Genomic DNA, 20,968 nt, shown 5'->3' on the forward strand with positions numbered 1-20,968 from the left:
GCCTCCCTTCAGCCTCAGCAATAAAGAGCAGGCCTCACCACCACCCCCCTTGCAAGGAGCAGGCGGGTCATGCACAGGTCAGGAGGCTGGCAACAGCTTTTCTCCTCCTTCTCCTTCTGTCTCAAATTCCTAAGTATAAAGGGGCTGCTGATTCTCTCGGTGGGGAGGGGGTGCTGCTCATGCAGCAGTGCTGGCAGCAGCACCCAGCACCAGAACCACCCGGCCGGCCTCATGTGCAGGGAAGGACGGTTCCTGAGCTCTGGGATTCTCACCCCTGGAGGTACCCAAGGCAGCAGAGAGTCACCCCTATTAGAGGGTCTTTGGATGAAACTAGACCCAGAGAGAATCTCCCAGAGAGCTGCACCTCAGCCCAAGGACTTGGTCCCTTCCTCCCTCAATGCAGGGTGTGCTCCAGGAGAGGGTCAGCTGCACAGCAAAGTACTTCCCTCAACAAGTCTTCACAACAGGGGCACCTGGGTGACTCAGTGGTTGAGCATCTGCCTTTGGCTCAGGTTGTGATTCCAGGATCCTGGGATTGAGTCCTGCATTGGAATCCCCACAGGGAGCCTGCTTCTCCCTCTGCCTATGTCTCTGCCTCGGTGTGTGTGTCTCTCATGAATAAATAAATAAAATCTTAAAAAAAAAAAAGTCTTCACAACCACCTCTTGCCACAGAGGTTTTTATACCTTAGTTTCTTAAAGCTGGGCCAAGACTGGGAACTAGGTATTTTTACTCCAAATCCCATACTCTTCTGTAAATGCTAAGAACACATCTGATACCTATAAAACAGTAACTAAGCCCAAAACCTTATAGCCTGGGGTGATCTCACCATGCCTCAGGGTTTCCTAGAGGGAATACTTAAAATAGACAACTGATAAGGAAGTATATACATCAGCCCTAACATTTTCTGGCTTCCGGAACTAGGAATACGTGGATACCAACTGGAGGGAGAATGTAAAAGCACGCATGAGATGATGCACATTTTCATGGTTAAGACATTTCCTTTAAACCATGAAATGAATTGTGTTAATTCCCAGACATGGCAGATGGGCGTGTTGCAGGGATACAGAAGCAGCTTGCTCAGTACAAAGTGCCATCACTCTTGCCGAAGCCAGCAGGCTCCTGTGGCAGTTACCTCCTGGGCTGAGCTCACTTTCAGGAGAGAGAATAATATTTACTGATCACCTACTATGTGCTGTGCTCTTAACATTATTATCTTATTTGATCCTTAAGATGAGCCTGCAATTGAAAGCAAGGACTCAGACAGATACATGTGCCCACAGCAGCATTATTCCTAAAAGCCAAAAGGTAGAAGCAACCCAAGGGTCGAGGGATGCGTAGATAGAGAAATAAATTGTGATATATATGAATGTTACCTAGTCTTAAAAAATAGGAAATTCGGACCCATGTTACAATGCAATTGAAACTGGAGAATGTTATGCTAAATGAAATAAGCCAGTCACAAATGAACTAATACTGTATGAATCCACATAGATGAAGTACCTAGGGTAGTCAAGGTCACAGTGCCAGAAAGTGGAATGGTGGTTGCCAGGGGTTGGGGGGTAGAGGGGAATGAGGTCATATTAATGAGTACAGAGTTTCAGCTAGTGAAGATGAAAAAATTCTGGGGATGGATTTTTTTTTTAATCTTTTTAAAGGGCAGCCTGGGTGGCTCAATGGTTTGGTGCCTGCCTTCGGCCCAGGGCGTGATCCTGGAGACCCGGGATCGAGTCCCACGTCGGGCTCCCTGCGTGGAGCCTGCTCCTCCCTCTGCCTGTGTCTCTGCCTCTCTCTCTCTGTCTCTCAAAATAAATAAATAAAATCTTTTAAAAAGATTTTTTTGAAAGATTTTATTTATTTGAGAGAGAGAATGAGCATGGGGAGGGGCAGAGGGAAAGTGAGAAAGCAGAGTCCCGGCTGAGTGCAGAGCCTGACTCAAGGCTCGATCCCAGAACTCTCGGATCATGATCTGAGCAGAAGGCAGATGTTTAATCGACTGAGCCCCACAGGTGCCCCTGGAGATGGATCATTACAGTGATAACATTGTGTATGTACTTAATGTCACCGACTTACACACTTAAAAATGGTTAAAACGGGAAATTTTATGTTATATTTTAGCACAATAAAGACTTTAAAAAATATGATTCTATAGGGTAGAGGTTATTCAACTCCTTTTATAGATAAGAAAGCAGACTCAGAGGAAATCGCACAGCCAGACTGAATGAGGGTCCATCTGATTCTAGAGCCCCCACGTTTCCTATATATTATGCTGTCCCTTCTAGAGCTCAGGATAGCCCTAGCCTGACTGAGGGGGCTCCCTGGCCCCAAGATTCCTCTGTGAAAAGATGGAGAAAAGCCCAAGTGAAATTGGACCTAACTGCAGTTTAGGAACAGAGGGGTAGGTGTGGCTTGAGCTTGAATTACAGGGCTAACTCTGAGAATTGTGCCAACATCCAAAATTATGAAATGAGGAGCTCCGGGCTTCTCTCTAATCCAGAATGATTATCTTCACTGCTGAGCATCCAATTTAAATTCATTGTGTCTAATACAAAGCCACAGTACAGAGCAGGCTGTCTCCCGACATGCAGTTACCATGGAGACTGGAGATGATCCTCAAAGGGAGTTATGTGGTGGAGAGAACGTGGCTGCCAGCTTCTAAGAAGCCAAGGGGCCTGGGGAAACCATTCTAAAATAGAGCTGCACAGAGAGGCCCTTTGTCATTCTCCTGCTTAGCAAAGCCCCTTCTAATCCCAAAGCAGGAAAGTTTACAGGCAAGCAGGGCGCGACCATATTTATTAAAAGTCCAGGCTGCCCACGGATGCCAGAGAGGAGGGATTTATCCACCATCCACAAATCAACCACAGGTAACCCAACTTGCTCTCCTGCCCCACGTCTACCCTGACGTGGGCGAGTCCTCATTCTGGTCCCAAAGCGAAGGATAACAATACCATCAAACTGCTGAGGGAGGCTGCCCTGGGGCCTCCCTGGATACATGGTGCTCAGGAATGGGGCTGGAGTCAAGACTGGGAGGCAGGCACACCTGTCCCTGCACTGATAAGCATGGCAAATATTTCACTTTCTGAGACTCAGCTTCCTCACCTGGGAAGAAAGGATACTGAATAATAACAAGACCTGTCTGAGGTGGGGGAGAGGGGGCTTTCAAGATCAAAATAAGTGAATATTGGATATAACAGGTACTCTGACAAATGGGCCTGGACAGCTCAACACGTCCCTCTTGTAGGAGGGCAGGGGACAGAAGCTCATCAGTGGAGAGCCATGCACCGCCAGGAGCCACCCCGGGGCCTGGGATCCCACAGTCCATCAGAGGCCCACCATGCTTCATTCTGAACCTTGTATTTTTCCACACAGCAGGGAAAATATACTCTTTGATGGGCCATTAAGCCTAGGGCGTAGAGATTTGGAGCTAGTATGCTTTCCCAAATGTGAGTTCTAGAGTATCTTAAACCAAGCAAGTGACTCAGGCCATCAACCCAGAAAAGAGAAGCTACAGCCCAAGCCTGGCAGTAACAAGGGATACCAAAAAGAATGGAAACAGGGCAGAGGGACAAGGAAAGGGTGGCAATGGCTCAGTGGTTAGAATTTCAGTCCACAAAACTTTTGTTTTTTATAGATTTTTTAATTTGCTCATGAGAGAGAGAGGCAGAGACATAGGCAGAGGGAGAAGCAGGCTCCCTGCAGGAAACCTGATGCAGGACTCAATCTTGGGACCCCAGGATCATGACCTGAGCCAAAGGCAAACGCTCAAACATTGAGTCACACAGATGCCCCAGTCCACAAAACTTTTATCTTCCTCTAGTTCCCTCAGTCCTCCCCAGCCTCCCCGTATTTGCCACTGACTGACTAAGGCAGAGAGGGAGCAAAACGGGCTCTTCCCCATGATGTCATTACAGTTTACTGTAGGGTAAGATCTGAGTCTCTTGAAGATACTAGATCTCCATCGGTATGTAGCCCAGTGTCATGAGGACAACATCCTCAAGGCCCTCACCTGGACCCCCAATACCCAGTAACATTTCTTTTAACACACACTATCCACACACACACACACACACACACACACACACACACTCATAGCTTTTCCCCCCTCCAAATAACTTGAGAAAAACGTAAAGAAAAGTCTTAGCTTTTAGCTAACAGAAAGGGACCATGCTAAGGGCAGAGGATGTTTATCAAGTATTTGGTTAATGCACTCAGTTTACTGTTCTCTTAAGTTTTTGGTTTATAGCCTGCACTAAAAAAGTTTGCTCCCAAAGAAGAAACAGCCAAGACAACTTTGAAAAAGAAGAACAGGGGATCTCTGGGTGGCGCAGCGGTTTAGCGCCTGCCTTTGGCCCAGGGCGCGATCCTGGAGACCGGGGATCGAATCCCACGTCTGGCTCCCGGTGCATGGAGCCTGCTTCTCCCTCTGTCTGTATCTCTGCCTCTCTCTCTCTCTCTCTGTGTGACTATCATAAATAAATAAAAATTAAAAAAAAAAAAAAAAAGAAGAACAGGGGCACCTGGGTGACTCACTTGGTTGAACGTCTGACTTTTGATTTTGGCTCGGGTCATAACCTCAGGGTTGCGAGATCTAGCCACACTTTGGGCTCTGTCCTTAGCATGGAGTCGGCTTAAGATGCTCTTTCTCCTTCCCCTCTGCCCCTTCCCACCGCTTGTGCCTTTACCCCAAGGAAATAAATAAATAGAATCTTTAAAAAAAAAAAAAAAAAAGCAGAACAAAGTTGGAGGACTTATACTATCTGCATTCAAGTCTTATCGTAAAGATATAAAAATCAAGACAGGGTTGTATTGGTGTAAAGACAGACAAATAGATCAAAAGACTAGAAAAGTAAGTCCAGAAATAGACCCATACATAGTCAACTGCTTTATGACAAGGGATAATCTTGTCAACAAATGGTGTTGGAACAACTGGACAGTCAACACAAAAAACTGAACCTCAACCTCTACCATACACCATATACAAAAACTAACTTAAAATGGATCATAGAGGGGCGCCTGGGTGGCTTAGTTGGTTAAGTCTTTGGCTCAGGTCATGATCCCAGGGATCTGGGATGGAGTACCAAGTCTCAAGCTCCCTGCTCAGCTGGGAGTATGCTTTTCCTCTGCCTCTGCAATCTCTCTTGCTCTCACTCTCTATTAAATAAATAAATAAATAAATAAATATCTTTAAAGAAACACCTCACAATGGAGAACTTCCATGTTGGTGAACACATGGACATGTGGGGACAGTGGTGCATCTGGAGAGGGCATGGAGGCTCCAGGTCTCGTGCCCCACCTCACCCTCTGCATCTCTTCCATCTGGTTGTTCCTGAGTTATATCCTTTTATAATAAACTAGTGATCTAGTGGGAAAAAAAAACACAAGGTACCACTACACACCTGTTAGAATGGCTAAAATTAAGAAGACTGGGGGCACCTGGGTGGCTCAGTGGTTGAGAGTCTGCCTTCAGCTCAGGTTGTGATGCTGGAGTCTTGGGATCGAGTCCTGAATCAGGCTCCCAGCATTATTTTAAATAATAATCTTTAATAAGATTTTAAATCTTAAAAAATAATAAAAAATAAAAAGACTGATCATAACAAGTAATGGCAAAGATGTGGAAACCGAAAGGATACAAAACATTGCAACCACTTTGGAAACCAGTTTGACAATTTCTTAAGAAGTTAAATATACATCTACTGTATGACCTAGACACTCTATTCCTAGGTGATTAAGTAAGGGAAATAAGCACACGTCTGCGCAAACACTTGTACCCAAATGTTCATAGTAGTTTTATCTACAAGAACCAAAAACTTAATAATGCTGAGTGGAAGAAACCAGGCCAAAAAAGGAATACATACTGGATTATCCCATTTATATAAAAATGTGAGAAAATGCAAATTAATCTATGTGATAGAAAATAGATCAGTGGTCATTAAGGGCAGAGAAAGGATTACAGGGACACAAATAAACCTTTGGGGTGATGAATATGTTTATGATATTAATGGTGATGGCTTTACAGTGTATACAAACTATACATTTTAAAATTTTATTTAAGAAAAATTTGTAAAGCTTTTATTTATTTATTCATGAGAGACACACATACACACAGAAGCAGAGACACAGGCAGAGGGAGAAGCAGGATTTATGCAGGGAGCCCGATGCGGGACTTGATCCCAGGACTCCAGGATCACGCTCTGAGCTGAAGGCAGACGCCAAACCACTGAGCCATCCAGGGATCCCTATTTTATTTTTTAAAGATTTTATTTTATCACAGGACCCTGGGATCACAACCTGAGCCAAAGGCAGACGCTCAACCACTGAGCCATCCAGGTGCCCCAAGATTTTATTTAAGTAATCTCTATACCCAACATGGGCCTAGAACTTACAACCCTGAGATCACTGACTGAGCCAGCCAGGCGTCCCTCAAACTATACACTTTTAAAAATGTGACTTATTTTATGTCAATTTGTTGAAAAAAAAAAACAAACCCACATGGATTAAAACAAAAAAAGGTGTTTTCCTAGGTTATCTAATCATGATCTTCTTCATTCTATTCAGATTCCTCTCCAAAATAGAGTTCACAATATATATTGTCTATTTTTAAAAAGATTTATTTATTTGAGACAGAAAAAGAGCGTGCATGCACGAACACACGGAGGGGAGAGGCAGAGGGAGAGAGAGAAGCAGGCACCCCACTGAGCAGGGAAGCCAATGCAGGGCTCAATCCCGAGACCCCGGGATCATGACCTGAGCCAAAGGCAGATGCTTAACCTACTGAGCCACCGAGGCGCCCCTAATTTTATTTCTAAATATTAATTGAAAATACTGTGGAGAGTTTAAATCTAAACATGAAAGTTATTATTTATGCATTAGGGGTTGGATTCATTAATCTTTAACGGTATTTCCAGCTCTAAAATTGTGGGTGAGGGGCAGCCCGGGTGGCTCAGTGGTTTAGCGCCGCCTTCGGCCCAGGGCCTTATCCTGGAGACCCCGGATCAAGTCCCACGTCGGGCTCCCTACATGGAGCCTGCTTCTCCCTCTGCCTGTGTCTGTTCCTCTATGTGTGTGTCTTTCATGAATAAGTAAATAAAATCTTAAAAAAAAAAAAAATGTGTGTGTGACTGAGCATGTGTGAGTGTGAGAATGTGAAAGTGTATGAAGGGGAGTATGAGAGAAAAAGTGATCAGTGAGAAAGTTCTTCTTACTATAGTTGGTCCATAGTTTTATCTTCATATAGTCACTAATTAAGGATCATTATAGCTCCTAATTTTTAATTAACAAGAAATAAATAAGGATCAGAAGGAGAAATAAATGTGCTTGGCTGCACTGATCACTTGAGGGAATGATGAGGCTGAAATCATCAGGGGAAAAGATCTACACACATTTCTACCTGCCAGTCAGTGCATCATTCTAAGACCTGCACCTTACATGCAATGCAAGCCGATGACCACCTCACATCAGAGGCAACTACAGCAAGGTTTGGGAAAAGAGATACTTCAATTAAGATTTTTGAGGCTTTCCATAAAGCTATGTTCAAATATTTCAAACTATTAAAAAATATGCAAGCTTTAAGACAAGAAAAAGAAGAAAGAAAAGGAAGAAAAATACATCCTTCACATACTATATGTATCACTGAAATATACAGACAGCACATGATGTATTTTTCTTCTCTATTTTCTTTTTTTAAATCCCAAAGGATGAGAATATAAAAGCAGAACTTCTTGTATGAGGTATGAAAGGTTTCCAGCGTGTTTGGGATCACAGAGGGGGCATTTATTTCTATTCTGGAACCAAAGGTTTTGAAATGCAATAATCTCTGTATAGATAAATTCCTTGCAAACCCTATTCTAGAAATTGAGGAACTGCTTGGTCACCACAGGAGATTTTTTTCCAATACTAGATGTAAAATTTATAAGAAACAATAGACCTCCTCTTACATTTGTTCTAAGTAGGGTCAACCTGGCCTACATTTTGCCTGGCCAATTAATGTAGATATAGAATGAAATTTGCTGGCAAGGTTTTGTTAAGCAAGGTAACTGATTTGAAGCAGGGCATCTTTTATAGCTCCTGATGCCTGCAGAGCTTATGACAGGTTATTTCTGCTTTTAAGAGAAAGAAGAGAGAAAATCATCTAGAATTCATCACTGTTACTATTAGACTCCATTTGAAATCTAAAACACACATAGTTAAACTAACAGTAGAAACAGAATCCAACTTTTTAGTTCCTATTGGATGCCTAACAGTTTAATATGTAGCTCATGAGAAAGCTGTACAGATTTTCCAGGGGTTGGCCCTCGATTAGAACGATTGGGTGATTGAGTGATTGATTTAATGGACCCCCATATAGTGCTTGGTAAGCACCAAGTATTATTTTAAGTTCTTTACAAAGAGTAACTCGACTAACACACATAAAATAATATTATATTCTCCATTTCCCAGAGAAGGAAATTGAGAAACAGAGAGAGATTAATTTGTCCAAATCATACAGCCAGTAAATATGGAGCTGAAAATCAGATTCCAATGGTCTACTCCAATTTGTGCTCATTAGTACCACACTGTGCTGACATCCATACAAAAGATGTTTCTTGAACATCTATTCTATGTTTCAAGCTATATAGCTCTATGGTGGGTCATGGGTTAAATATAAATTGTGGTCTCTGCCCCTCAAATACTCTTCGATTTAACTGGAGGACAAAACTATGCAGGAAACAATTTGAAAACCCCAAGAAGACAAATTATGTCAGCCAGGGAGGAGAAAGTGGGATCCTGGATCTGAATTAGGTGGAGGAAAAATGTGACATGGGCTTGGTAGGCCTCGAAGGGTTCCCTGGACAGTGGGAAGGGACGGCAGTGGGGAGCATGGGATGTTCACAGGAAGAGAAAAAACCCCTGGCCGACACATGGGAATGTGCTGCTAATGAAGACTGGAGGGAGAGGCAAGATCAGATGGAGAGCTGCCCAGGGTGAAGGCCCAGAAATCTAAACTTGACATCTTAGACAACAGGGAGCCGTGGCAGGTTCTTCAGCAGAAACATGACATGAGGCACAGAGGACTGTGAAGTGAAGGGGGGCCAGGTGATTTTCTGATTTAAAAAATGTAAATGTGGGGGGATCCCTGGGTGGTGCAGCGGTTTAGCGCCTGCCTTTGGCCCAGGGTGTGATCCTGGAGACCTGGGATCAAGTCCCATGTCGGGCTCCCTGTATGGAACCTGCTTCTCCCTCTGCTTGTGTCTCTGCCTCTATCTACATATATATCTATCATGAATAAATAAATAAAATCTTTAAAAAAATGTAAATGTGGAACCTTAAAAAGATTTAAGTAGTGGGACACCTGGGTGGCTCAGTGGTTGAGCGTCTGCCTTCAGCTCAAGTCATGATGCTGGGGTCCTGGGATCAAGTTCTGCATCGGGCTCCCCAGAGGGAGCCTGCTTCTCCCTCTGCCTATATCTCTGCCTCTCTGTGTCTCTCATGAATACATTAAAAAAAAAAAAATCTTAAAAAAAAAAAAAGATGGGATCCCTGGGTGGCGCAGCGGTTTGGCGCCTGCCTTTGGCCCAGGGCGCAATCCTGGAGACCCGGGATCGAATCCCACGTCAGGCTCCCGGTGCATGGAGCCTGCTTCTCCCTCTGCCTGTGTCTCTGCCTCTCTCTCTCTCTCTCTGTATGACTATCAAAAATAAATAATAATAAAAAAAATTAAAAAAAAAAAAGATTTAAGTAGTTGAAGCAAAATCAGTGGAGTGGAGATGGGCCAGGGCAAAATGCCTATAGGATGGCCATGGTTTTGCATATGATTCCCCCACCACCACCATGGTAGGCAAATGACTCCCAGTGAAACACGCCCTGTACAGGCCCCTCCCATGAGTATGGAAGGGGCCGGGTGAATGAGACACCATTACCCATGTGTTATATGGTACAGCTGACTTTTTCTTTTTAAGATTTTATTTATTTATTCATGAGAGACAGAGAGAGAAGCAAGCTCCTCACAGGGAGCCCAATGCGGGACTCGATCCCGGAATACCGGGATCACGTCCTGGGCCAAAGACAGATGCTCAACAGCTGAGCCACCCAGGCGTCCCATGGTACAGCTGACTTTAAGAAAGGGAGATGGGGGGGGGGGGGACACGGACCCTGAGGCTCATCAGGTGAGTTCTTAAAGGGGCAGGGTTCTTTCTGGCAAAAGAGATTCTAAGTCAGAGGGATTTGATAGAAAAGGGATTCAAAGTGATAGAGTCTCTGTTGCTGGCTTTGAAGACAGAGGGGTGCACAGGGCAAGGAACGGTGCCAGGCTCGAGTTGCTGAGATGGGCCCTCAGCTGATAGCCAGTAGGGAATTGGGGACCTCAGCCCCCAAGCTGCAAGCAACTGAATTCTGCTACAAGCACATGAGCTGGGCAGAGGACTCTGAATGCCCGGAAGAAAGCAGCAGGCCAGCCGACAACTTGATTGTATCCTTTTGAGACCATGAGCAGAGAACCCAGTTACACTGTGCTTGGACTTCCGACCTACAGAACTATGAGCTAGTAAGTGCGCATTGTTTTAATTTGTTATGAAGCAATAGAAAACTAATGCAACCCTGCATGGGTGCCAGGTCCCGCTGGGAGAGGCAGGAGAAGGGATGACCTCCAGGTGGCTTAGAGGGGGAAGCCACTTCATGAGGCACTCATGGAGATCTTCATTGAGACTGTGGGGATTCAGAAAAGGAAGACGAGCCCAGCTGTGCTGATCCCAACCAGCACAGCCGCACCAGAGGGCCACAGGACTGCGGGAAGATCAGGCATGGTGTGGTGGCAGCTGGCCCAGGAAAACCAGCTGGGAGGAGGGTGGATTCTGAGAGAAGACTCGTCAGTGTGGCCTGCTGGCAAAGCCAAGGACACAGGCAGCACGGGCTCTAGATGGACAGTAGGACAATTTCTTTTTTTTTTTTTTTAAAGATTTTATTTATCCACGAGACACACACACACACACACACACAGGCAGAGACACAGGCAGAGGGAAAAGCAGGCTCCACGCAAAGAGCCCGACGTGGGACTCAATCCCGGGTCTCCAGGATCATGCCTTTGAAACCGCTGCGCCACCGGGGCTGCCCAGTAGGGCAATTTCTTTTTTTTTTATATATATATTTTTTAAATTTTTATTTACTTATGATAGTCACAGAGAGAGAGAGAGAGAGGCAGAGACACAGGCAGAGGGAGAAGCACGCTCCATGCACCGGGAGCCCGATGTGGGACTCGATCCCGGGTCTCCAGGATCGCGCCCTGGGCCAAAGGCAGGCGCCAAACTGCTGCGCCACCCAGGGATCCCCTTTTATATATATATATATATATATATATATATATATATATATATATATATTTTTTTTTTTTTTTAATTTTAGTAAGGCAATTTCTTTGCAAAGCTGGATCTGAGAGACTGGAGACAGAGTCTACGCCAGGCCTAGGGTGGATGCAGGTAGTCACCACCTGGGAACTGACATTTATCATATGTACACTCTGTGCTGGGCACAGTGGGAAGTATTTCTCATGCGTCCTCATTTAATCCTCACAACACCCATTTGTAAATGGCAAAAAACTGTCAGCATCTAAGAAGGATGTTATTCCTCCAGGGACAAGTGGTGATTTCAAAAGCCACCATTGCAGGCAGGCAAGAGCTCACTCTGCTGTCTGCCCAATGCACGTCAGTTCTGGGATGACTTCATCTGGTCCAGGCAAAATTAGAGCCATCGTGTCAAGGAAACCCCCTGTGTGCAGCTCGCCAAAAGCAAGGTGAAAGGGGGTGAATACCTTGCTCTGGGGTTTCAGAAGAGCCCCCGAGTGACATGGGAAAAAGACCCTCAGACTGAGAAACCTGTATTGTGGTCTAGTTACCTCTGGCACTTGGGGCAACTCATTGATTTTTCCATCAATGGGAGGATGGAACTAGATTTCTAAGGTCCCTTACCACTTTTGACAGGAATGAGGACCCAAGTGAACTTGGGAACATCAATTAAATAAGCAAGACCATAGGGGCATCTGGGTGGCTCAGTCAGTTAAGCATTGGACTCTTGGTCTTGGCTCAGGCTATGATCTCAGGACCTGATGACCTGATCTTCAGGGAGCCTCCTTAAAAAAAAAGAAAGAAAAAAAAGCAAGACCATAGGAGTCTGGGTCCTGATAAGCAAGAAGTGCTACTGCAGAGCTAAAAGACTGGAAAGACATTTTGGCCAGAATTAAACAGAAATGGACAGAGTACCAGAGTTAAAAAAAAAAAAAGAAAAGAAAAAAAGGAAGTGAGCAGCATTTAAAGGTTTAATTCCAAAACAGCAAAGTAGAAGGCAAAGTAGAAAAACAGTCTGCTGGATGGATAAATGGGCTCCTTGGTAAGGATGTTGGACGCATCCTAGCCAGATGACATCCTAGCCTGTCATATCTCAGGACTCTGCCAGATAGGGCCCAGTCCTCTGCAGTGAGAGAAGGGGAGGGAGGGTCAGGACCCTCCACTGGAGGCAGGATGAGGCAGGCTATCCAAAGCCATGCCATTGAACAGCCCCTTGGCTGATCTCATGCTGGCCAAGCACTCTTCTTGGATTTGGCTTCCCTTGAAGGGAAGAATAGATGTCCTGCTGATGCTGATTTTGAGTTAATGGGAGATTGTCTCTGTGACCAGATGGCCCTGGCACAGATGAGAGAGAATCTCTGAGCCCTCAAAGAAGAGGGACAGACCCAGCCGGACTTCCATTTGATGACATCTCTACCATGGCCAGCTTCTCACTCTCTGGTGATGTCAATGGGATATAGAAAGGAGGGGAGAACACGGGGCCAGGGAAGTCTAGGAAGTTCAAAGGCACTTGGACCCAGGCTGGGATTTGGGAGCCCATTGATCTGACCCTGGAATGTGAATAGGAGAGAAGCAAATAAATAAGACTGGCAAGGGCAAGGCAAAGCAGTCCCAAGCTTTCAAAGGGGATTCCAGTGTCAGCCTGACATACAAGGTGAGGGTCAGACCAGTAGGACTAACAGCCAGGACAATGTGCTATTCAAGAATGGAGAAAGTTCCTTATTAATCCACCTGCCGATGTTAGAATCATCAGGGATGCTTTAGATAAAATAACTGATGGAGGGGCACCTGGGTGGCTCAGTCGGTTGAGCATCCAGTTCTTGGTTTCAGCTCAGGTCATGATCTCAGGATCTTGGGATCAAGCCCTGTGTCTGGCTCCGTGCTCAGCCGGAAGTCTGGTTGGGATTCTCTCTCTCTCCTCCCTCTGCCTCTGCCCCCGCTTGCTCCCTCTCTCTCTAAAATAAGTAAATAAATCTTAAAAAAAAGAAATACTGATGGGGAAGAGGCAGACCTAGAGACACAGATTTCAGTGATCTGGCCTGGGGCCTGCATACTGCTGTCATAAAAAAAATTCCCCAAGTCGTTCTGATGTAACTTGTTTCCAAGGGTTGAAAACCACTTGCCTAGCCAGTCGTTCTTAATATGTTTTTGGAGGAGCGGGAAGCAGAAAAGGCACCTGGGAGGTTTTTCCCCATTGCCCATGCCTGCCCCCTCTATCAACATCTTAGTGAAGGGGCTGTGCCTTTAGGTTAAAAAGCCTGATTCTGTTATTCTCACCCGCAGTGGAGAGCCATTGGTGGGGTGGAGCTCAAGAGCCTGCATTAACGTTCTTTATTATGTAACATTAGCTTTACACAAGAGAATAAATATAATTTATCAGTAAGTTAAGCAGAATAATAATAAAAGACCTCATGACCCATCTGAAATCCTGGACCTTGAGAAACACAGTTGGTATCACTTGTTCTCTCTCCTCCCTCTGCCCCCTGCCTCCCCACGGGAGATAACCTCCCTCTTCAATGGGGTCTGCATGATTAACTAGCATGTGGTCTTGGCACTTTGCTTCCAGGAAACCCAGGTTCTGGGCCTGGGGAGGGCAGGGCCTGCAGGTTGGGAGGGTGGGAGGAGGCGGGGAGGAGGATCATAAGCACTAGAGGCAGAGCCAGGGGAGCCAGGCAGAGCCTGCCACGGCCTCTGAAAGCAGGCAAAGCATTTGTTAAAGTACTAGAGAAATCCCTTTAGACCCAGTACAATGGAGACCCAGATGCTCTCGGAAAAGCCAGGCTTTCAACTGTTTTGTTTTCCCAGCCCTGGCTGCCACCGCCAAACTGACAGGCACGACATAGCTTAGGGGGTGCAGAGTTCAAGGCCCCGCAGATCCTTCGGGCAAGAACAAAAAGATGCAACTTGATCTCTCTTTCTCTCTAGGCTAATCACTCGGGTGAGCCTTTCCTTAGGATTATTATTCTATTATAAACCCAGATGCTTAGAGCGAATCAACTGCTACCTTCCTTAGAATGTACAAAGTAGGTCAGTGTCGGTGTACCAGGGTGCACCGCCTCTGAACGAGTGCCACAGACCATGTGAATTATTAAATCGACATGTCCCCCAGAGCAATGCTGCAACAGGAGAGCATTTTCTCTCTCTGGGGATCGTCAACCCCCTGAGGAAAGAGGAAGCCCAAGTATCCAGCTGTAGGAGCACCAAGGGGAAGGGGAAGGCGGGAGAGCAGGGGTGGGAGTACCAGGGCAGGAAATCAGTTCTCGGGAGGCTGAGACAGAACGTGGGGCAGGTCTATCCAGGGGAAATTGAGTCAGGGGCTGTGTTAGGAGACAGATGCTCAACATGAGGGCTGGTGCAGAAGGATGTCAATATTCAATATTGCTTAGGGGATGGAGAGAGAACAAAAGGTTGGTTTAGGTGACATGGGTAGCCAGGGTGGCTTTAGGATCTGTGGGTCTTTAAACACTCCACAACTAGGGCCTGACATGGATTGGGGGGCCTTAAATCACATAAGAGCTTTTATGTGTTTTCTAGAGGCAGCTGCTCCTGTGGATGAGAAGCCCAGAAAAGATCAAGAGTTACCCACCACCTTGCACAAAGATGTGTGTGCTGAGTTTTTCATTGGCTATAAAGAGCTAAAGACTCTCAGGGGAAAAGCTGTCACTCCTGGATAATGAGGTCCTGGCAGATGACAATGTGAAAAATAAGACAAAGAAGGCCAGCCTGCCCTCTGAGAGGCTGGTAGACAGCGTGGTGACAGTGTGGCATCCGACCTTGGACTAAAGATCTCCTTGATGGGGGTAGGAGCCAGAAAGCTACAATTTTGGGTGCAAGGCCTGAGCATACCACAGAATAGACCCCAGCAGGGATCTGAGGGGGTAATCACAGTTATGTTGATGGTAAATACTATGGGCTCTTTTACATTGCTGCTGGGAGTAGACATTGTTACAACCAGTGTGGAAAACAATTTTTGGCATCTCCTAAATCTGAGCACATGTGCACCCTACAACCCAGCAATTCCACTCCCAGGAATGTGCCCAGCAGAACTGTGTGCATACATTTGCTCAAAGATGTATAAGAACATCTATAGCAACAGTATAACTGGCAACCACCTAAATACCCATTGATAAGTACCGTGTGGTACGTCAAACTACAAAGCAGTAAAAGTGAATAAAGTACAACATGAACGAATTTCACAAAAATAATGTTGATATAAAGAAGATAATGTGAAGGTACAAACTACTTAATTTCATTTATATAAAATAGCACCAATCTATGAGGAGTACACCAAAAACTAAAAACCATTAACTTCTACACTTTAAATGGGTCAATTGTACGGTGTGTGAATTTCAATTAAGCTTTTTTTTTTTTTTAAACTATGATATTAGAAGTCAGGGTAGTAGTTACCCTCGGTAATGAATAATGACTGGGAGGGGTTTCAGGAGGGACTTTGATGCTGGCAATGTCTGGTTTCTTGATTTGGGTACTGATTACAAGGGTGTGCTCAGTTGTGACAGTTCTATATACTTACAATTTGTGCACTTCTTAGTATTTATGCTATGCTTCAACAAAAATAGCAACAACAATGACCACAAACCAAACAGGCCTGGCCTGGCCTGGCTCCAGTACATGGGGATTGGGAATGAGATATGCTCACCTCACTCGCTCCAGAAAGGTCCTGCCACTAGTGTACACAGCAAGAGGACCCAGCAAGGTTATGGAGTGGGGCTCCCTATTTCATCAGTGAAGCATTACCCACAAGTCCTGGAGGAATTTTCAGAAGAGAAAGTAGGGAGGCACTGCCTATGGCCTCGCTTCTCTGAGCTCGCCAGAGTAGGAAGATTCGGTCCCAGATGCTAAAGTATTAGTCTTGGGAGCATTCTTGCCTCAGAACCGGCTAGACCATGGCTACTGTGACTCCTCACAGCCCAGCTTTGTGGGGGTCCCCTCTGTTGCTCCTGGACTGGAAAGGGAGCATATCTTCAGGGAGACCTACAGGGCCAACTGCCTGAGGTGGGCAGAACTGCCTCGAATTGTGGCCCCAAGGTCAGCCTCTGTCTGCCCCAGCCAGGCTCCTCAGGGGTGGGTTTGGAGAGCCATGTCAGCCACTGCCTAGTGGGGGCATCTGAACCTCTAGGAAAGTGGATACTAGGGGGAGACACTGGAGCATGGGAAAAGGCTCCCTGAGAACCTTTTGTAGAACAAAGGTAGGATTTTAGGGTGCAGGGCCATTGGGGATCTGAGGCTGTGGGCCAAAATAGGAGAGAGGACTGATTGTAGCCCTTGGGCCAGTAGCTAGTGGGGACCCCTTCCAAGTCCTTTGGAAGTCACACAGTGTAAGGGGCTGCCTCCAGGGTCAGGGACTTGAAATCCTGAAATTCTGACTCAATTCTGCATTTAAGAAAACCTTCTAGGGTGCCTGGTGGCTCAGTCAGTTGAATGTCTGACTTTGGCTCGGGTCATGATCTTGGGATCCTGGGATCGAGCTCCACATTGGGCTTCCTGCTTGGCAGGGAGTCTGCTTGTCCCTTTCCCTCTTGCATCTCCCCCAGCTTGTTCTCTCTCTCTCAAATAAATAAATAAAATCTTTTTTTTTTTTCAAGGATTTTGTTTATTCATGAGAGACACAGATAGAGAGAGAGAGGCAGAGACAAAGACAGAGGAGAAGCAGGCTCCACACAGGGAGCCTGACACAGGACCCGATCCAGGGACTCCAGGATCACACCCTGGGCCTAAGGCAGGCGCCAAACCGCTGAGCCACCCAGAGATCCCCTCAAATAAATAAATAAAATCTTAAAAAAAAATCCTCATAGGTGACTGAAGCATAGCTGGGTCCAGAGACCCACATAGATAAACACCATTCACTTCTTCATTCAACAAACATTTACTGGGTTGCTACTCTGGTTCCTCTGGTCAGTGCCAGGCTGTCAAACCTTAAGGAGCCCAGGGTCTGGTGTTCATGGAGAGGCTGACATGTGACAGATAATTATAACGCGGAGGGATGACAGTGATGACAGAGGTTCTGGAGCACAAAAAAAGGCTAAAAGAACCCACATGCAATTCTTTTTGCAAATTGTAATATCCTCCTAATTCATTCATTTCACAGGCCTGAATTTTTGTATTTTGCATTCAGGAAGGTCCAGCAGCTCAGGCCCAGCTCAACAATTATAAATATTGTCCATTGCAACTCCCTCTGGAAGGAGAGGGTTTATTCACCTGTTTTTAAAAATAATGAAGAAGCTAGAAGAGATAATACAAGATAGCTAGCTATGTCTGTTTCATAATTACTGCCACTAAAATAATCTAGAAGAGGCATATCTATTTGTCACAATCTTTAGGGAATGGGTTTAGTTTATCATACACAAAGGAGTCCATCGGATCAATACCTCACTCCCCATCACGTACATGCACAATAACAAACACCAGCTAATTCTCTTCTTCTAGGTAGGTCTGCATTATATGACACAGAAATGTAAACATAAAATCAGTGTCCGGCCTCAGTACATAGGTAAGTGATATGATCTATAAGACTGGCCTACTATGTACCTCCTTTTCAGTAGTCATGGGGATCTATGACATCCAGCCTGGAATTTCCTATGTCAGTTGCCACCATGGCCCCATGAGAGTACCCTTCTTTCAGCAAACAGCGAGGGCATCCTGTTCACATGGGCCTACTCTGGAGCAGCCCCACAAACAGAAGAAGCCAAAGGGAAGGCACTTTCAGCAAACAGGAGCCTTACCTTGGTCCCATGGTAGAAGTCATCCACACACGTAGCATTCATGAAAGTCTGATGGAAGTGGGTGCTGGTGTCAATGCCTCCAGGGATCACCAGCTTCCCAGTGGCATCAATCACCTTGGCCCCTCCGGGGATCATCAGCTCACGGCCCACCTGCTGGATGATGCCATTCTCAATGTAGACATCAGCCTCGTGGGTGCAATCATCGTTCACCACCTTGCCTCCCTTGATGAGAATCCTCACGCTGCCTGAATTGGCAAGCATGTTCCTATGGAAGGTGAGAAGAAGGGCACCAGTTAAGGTCAAAGTCCCTTTTCACTGTAACCAAGGTCCCACTTGTTCCTATCAGAGCGCAAACTCCATGGGCAGAGTAAGTGAGCAGGGAAGAAAAGGAAGTTTCTCCACAGCCTGAGAACACTGGTCCTACAACCAGCTGGAGTCACAAACCTTCCACTGACCTCATAGTGGGACTTACTGGGAATCATAACACAGTGGCAGTAAGGATGATTCTGGGGCTCAAAGAAACATCAATGTCTACCTTTCTGAAATGTTGGGTAGGCTTGAAAGCATTTTAATATCTACTGTGTGGTTTTAATCCCAAAACATTCTGAGGAGTGGCATTTTACCAAGAAACTGAAATTGCAAGTAAGGAATTCACGGCTTCTAAACAGCCAAGTTAAACCCAGATGCCTTATATGACCAATGTCCCCATTAAACCATATGCTCCCAAAGATATCACAGGCTCCTAGGGCATGTCTCAGAGAGCCAAATTCCCTAAGCCACCCTGTTGCTTAATTTATGTCATTCTTCAGATAGATTCTGCTTCAGCTAGCCCTCCCATGCTTGCCTCAAGGCCAATACCACACCAAAGCTCCACAGCTGGCTGTACAGTAAATAAGCTCATCTGCAGAGCTTTGGATAAGCACCTTCACTCAAGCTCCATCCCCAGAGATTCAGCTTTATTTGCTCCAGATTGGGTCCCCCAGAACCACTATTTTTAAAAGCTAGAGAATTTTACCATATGCTTAAAGAATTAATGCCAATCTCTTGCAGAAAGGAGAGAAGGAAACGTTCCCAACTCATTTTATGAAACTCATTTTATTACTCTGATACCAAAGCCAAAGACAGTAACAAAAAAAGAAAACTATAGAATAATATCCCTCATGAGTATAGATACAGAAATTCTTAACAAAATATTAGCAAGTAGAATTCAGCAATACATAAAAAGAATTCTACAGCATGCAAAGGGGATTTATTTCAGGGATGCAATGTTGGTTCAATAATTGAAAATTTCATCAATGTAATCCACCATGTTAAAAGGCTAAAGAAGAAACATCACATAATCATATCATTTGATGCATAAAAAGCATTTGACAAAATTCAACATCTATTCATGACAAAAGCTCTTGGAAAAGTAGGAATAAAAGTTAACTTTCTCAACTTAATAAAGAACATCTATGAAAAACGTATAGCTAACATCAGACTTAAGCTTAAAAGACTGAATGCTTTCCCCCCTACAACTGGGAATAAGGCAAGGATGTTTTCCACTATTTTCATTGCTGTTCAACAAAGGGAGTTCTAGCCAGCTATTAAAAAATGAAATGAAGGGCAGCCCACGTGGCTCAGTGGTTTAACACTGCCTTCGGCCCGGGGCGTGACCCTGGAGACCCGGGATCGAGTCCCATGTCGGGCTCCCTGCATAGAGCCTGCTACTCCCTCTGCCTGTGTCTCTGCCTCTCTCTCTCTCTCTCTGTGTATCTCTCATGAATAAATAAATAATAAAGTCTTAATGAAATAAAAGGCATATAGATCAAAAAGGAAAAAAATAAAACCACCTCTATTTGTAGATGACATGATGGTCTGTGGAGAAAATCCCAAAGAATCTTTTTAAAATTCCAAACAAATCTTCAAAAAAAAAAAAAAATCTCCTAAACAAATAAGTGAATTCAGCAAGAATGCAAGATACAAGACCAACATACAGAAAGTTAGTTCTCTATATACTAGCACTGAACACATGTACATGCAAAAAAAATCGAAATGCTTAGGCATAAATCTAAGAAAACATATACATGATTTATATGCTAAAACCCACAAAATGCTGATGAAAGAAGTCAAAGATCTAAGTGAGTGGAGAAACATACCATATTCATGGATTGAAACACCTAGCATAGTAAAGATGTCAACTGAAAAATTGATATATACGTTTAACGCAGTTTCTATCTCAGCAAAAATCTTTTGTAGATAGAGGCTAGCTTATTGTCAAAGTTTATGTGAAACGACAAAGCTAAAATAATTTTGACAAAGAAGATAAAGAAGGAGGAATTAGTCTACCTGATTTCAAGACTTATTAAATATTATTAAATAGCTACAGTAATCAAAACTGGGTGGTATGGATAGAGGGATAACACAAAATCAGTGGAACAGAAATAGCCCACGTAAGTATGGTCAACTGATTTTTGGTAAAGGTGCAATAAAAGAATTCAATGAAGATAGTGTTTTTAGCAAATGATGTTGGATATCCATAGGCAAAAAATAAACTTGATTTAAATCTCAGATCTTATACAAAAAATCAACTCAAAATGGATTATACACTGAGTGGCCACATTTGACCACTAACCATTCTTTTCCTCTTGGAGCTCCCTTCCCTTAGCATTAAATATGCCCATGCCATAGAGGGGGATAAGGACTACAGAGAGATCTTGACCACTGCTTTGGAGGGGAGCAAGTCTTTGATAAATGGTGGTTGAAGGCAAGTTTGTGGAAACTTGTTAAGATCTTTGTGAGTAAAGGAAGCCATAAAATGGGCTGAGGACAGCATGCCTGAAGGAAGATATCAATTTAGGACAGATATAAGATTTTTCAAAAAGCTAGGAGAGTCAAAGGAGAGATTAAAGATATACGAGGACAAGGGATTACTTG

At 44.7% G+C, this 20,968-nt stretch overlaps 1 protein-coding gene across 1 annotated transcript in view; it reads right to left on the reverse strand.

Annotated features, from left to right (window-relative positions):
* DPYSL5 (dihydropyrimidinase like 5) overlaps window positions 1-20,968 on the reverse strand; it is a 97,835-nt gene that overhangs the window by 36,949 nt on the left and 39,918 nt on the right. The window contains exon 2 of the mRNA XM_041755333.1: window positions 18,053-18,317. Coding sequence (XP_041611267.1) covers window positions 18,053-18,313 — 261 coding nt within the window. The 5' untranslated portion in view covers window positions 18,314-18,317. The remainder of the gene's footprint in view (window positions 1-18,052; window positions 18,318-20,968) is intronic.

Source organism: Vulpes lagopus, chromosome 5 (genome assembly GCF_018345385.1).
Source record: "Vulpes lagopus strain Blue_001 chromosome 5, ASM1834538v1, whole genome shotgun sequence".
Classification (NCBI taxonomy): domain Eukaryota; kingdom Metazoa; phylum Chordata; class Mammalia; order Carnivora; family Canidae; genus Vulpes; species Vulpes lagopus.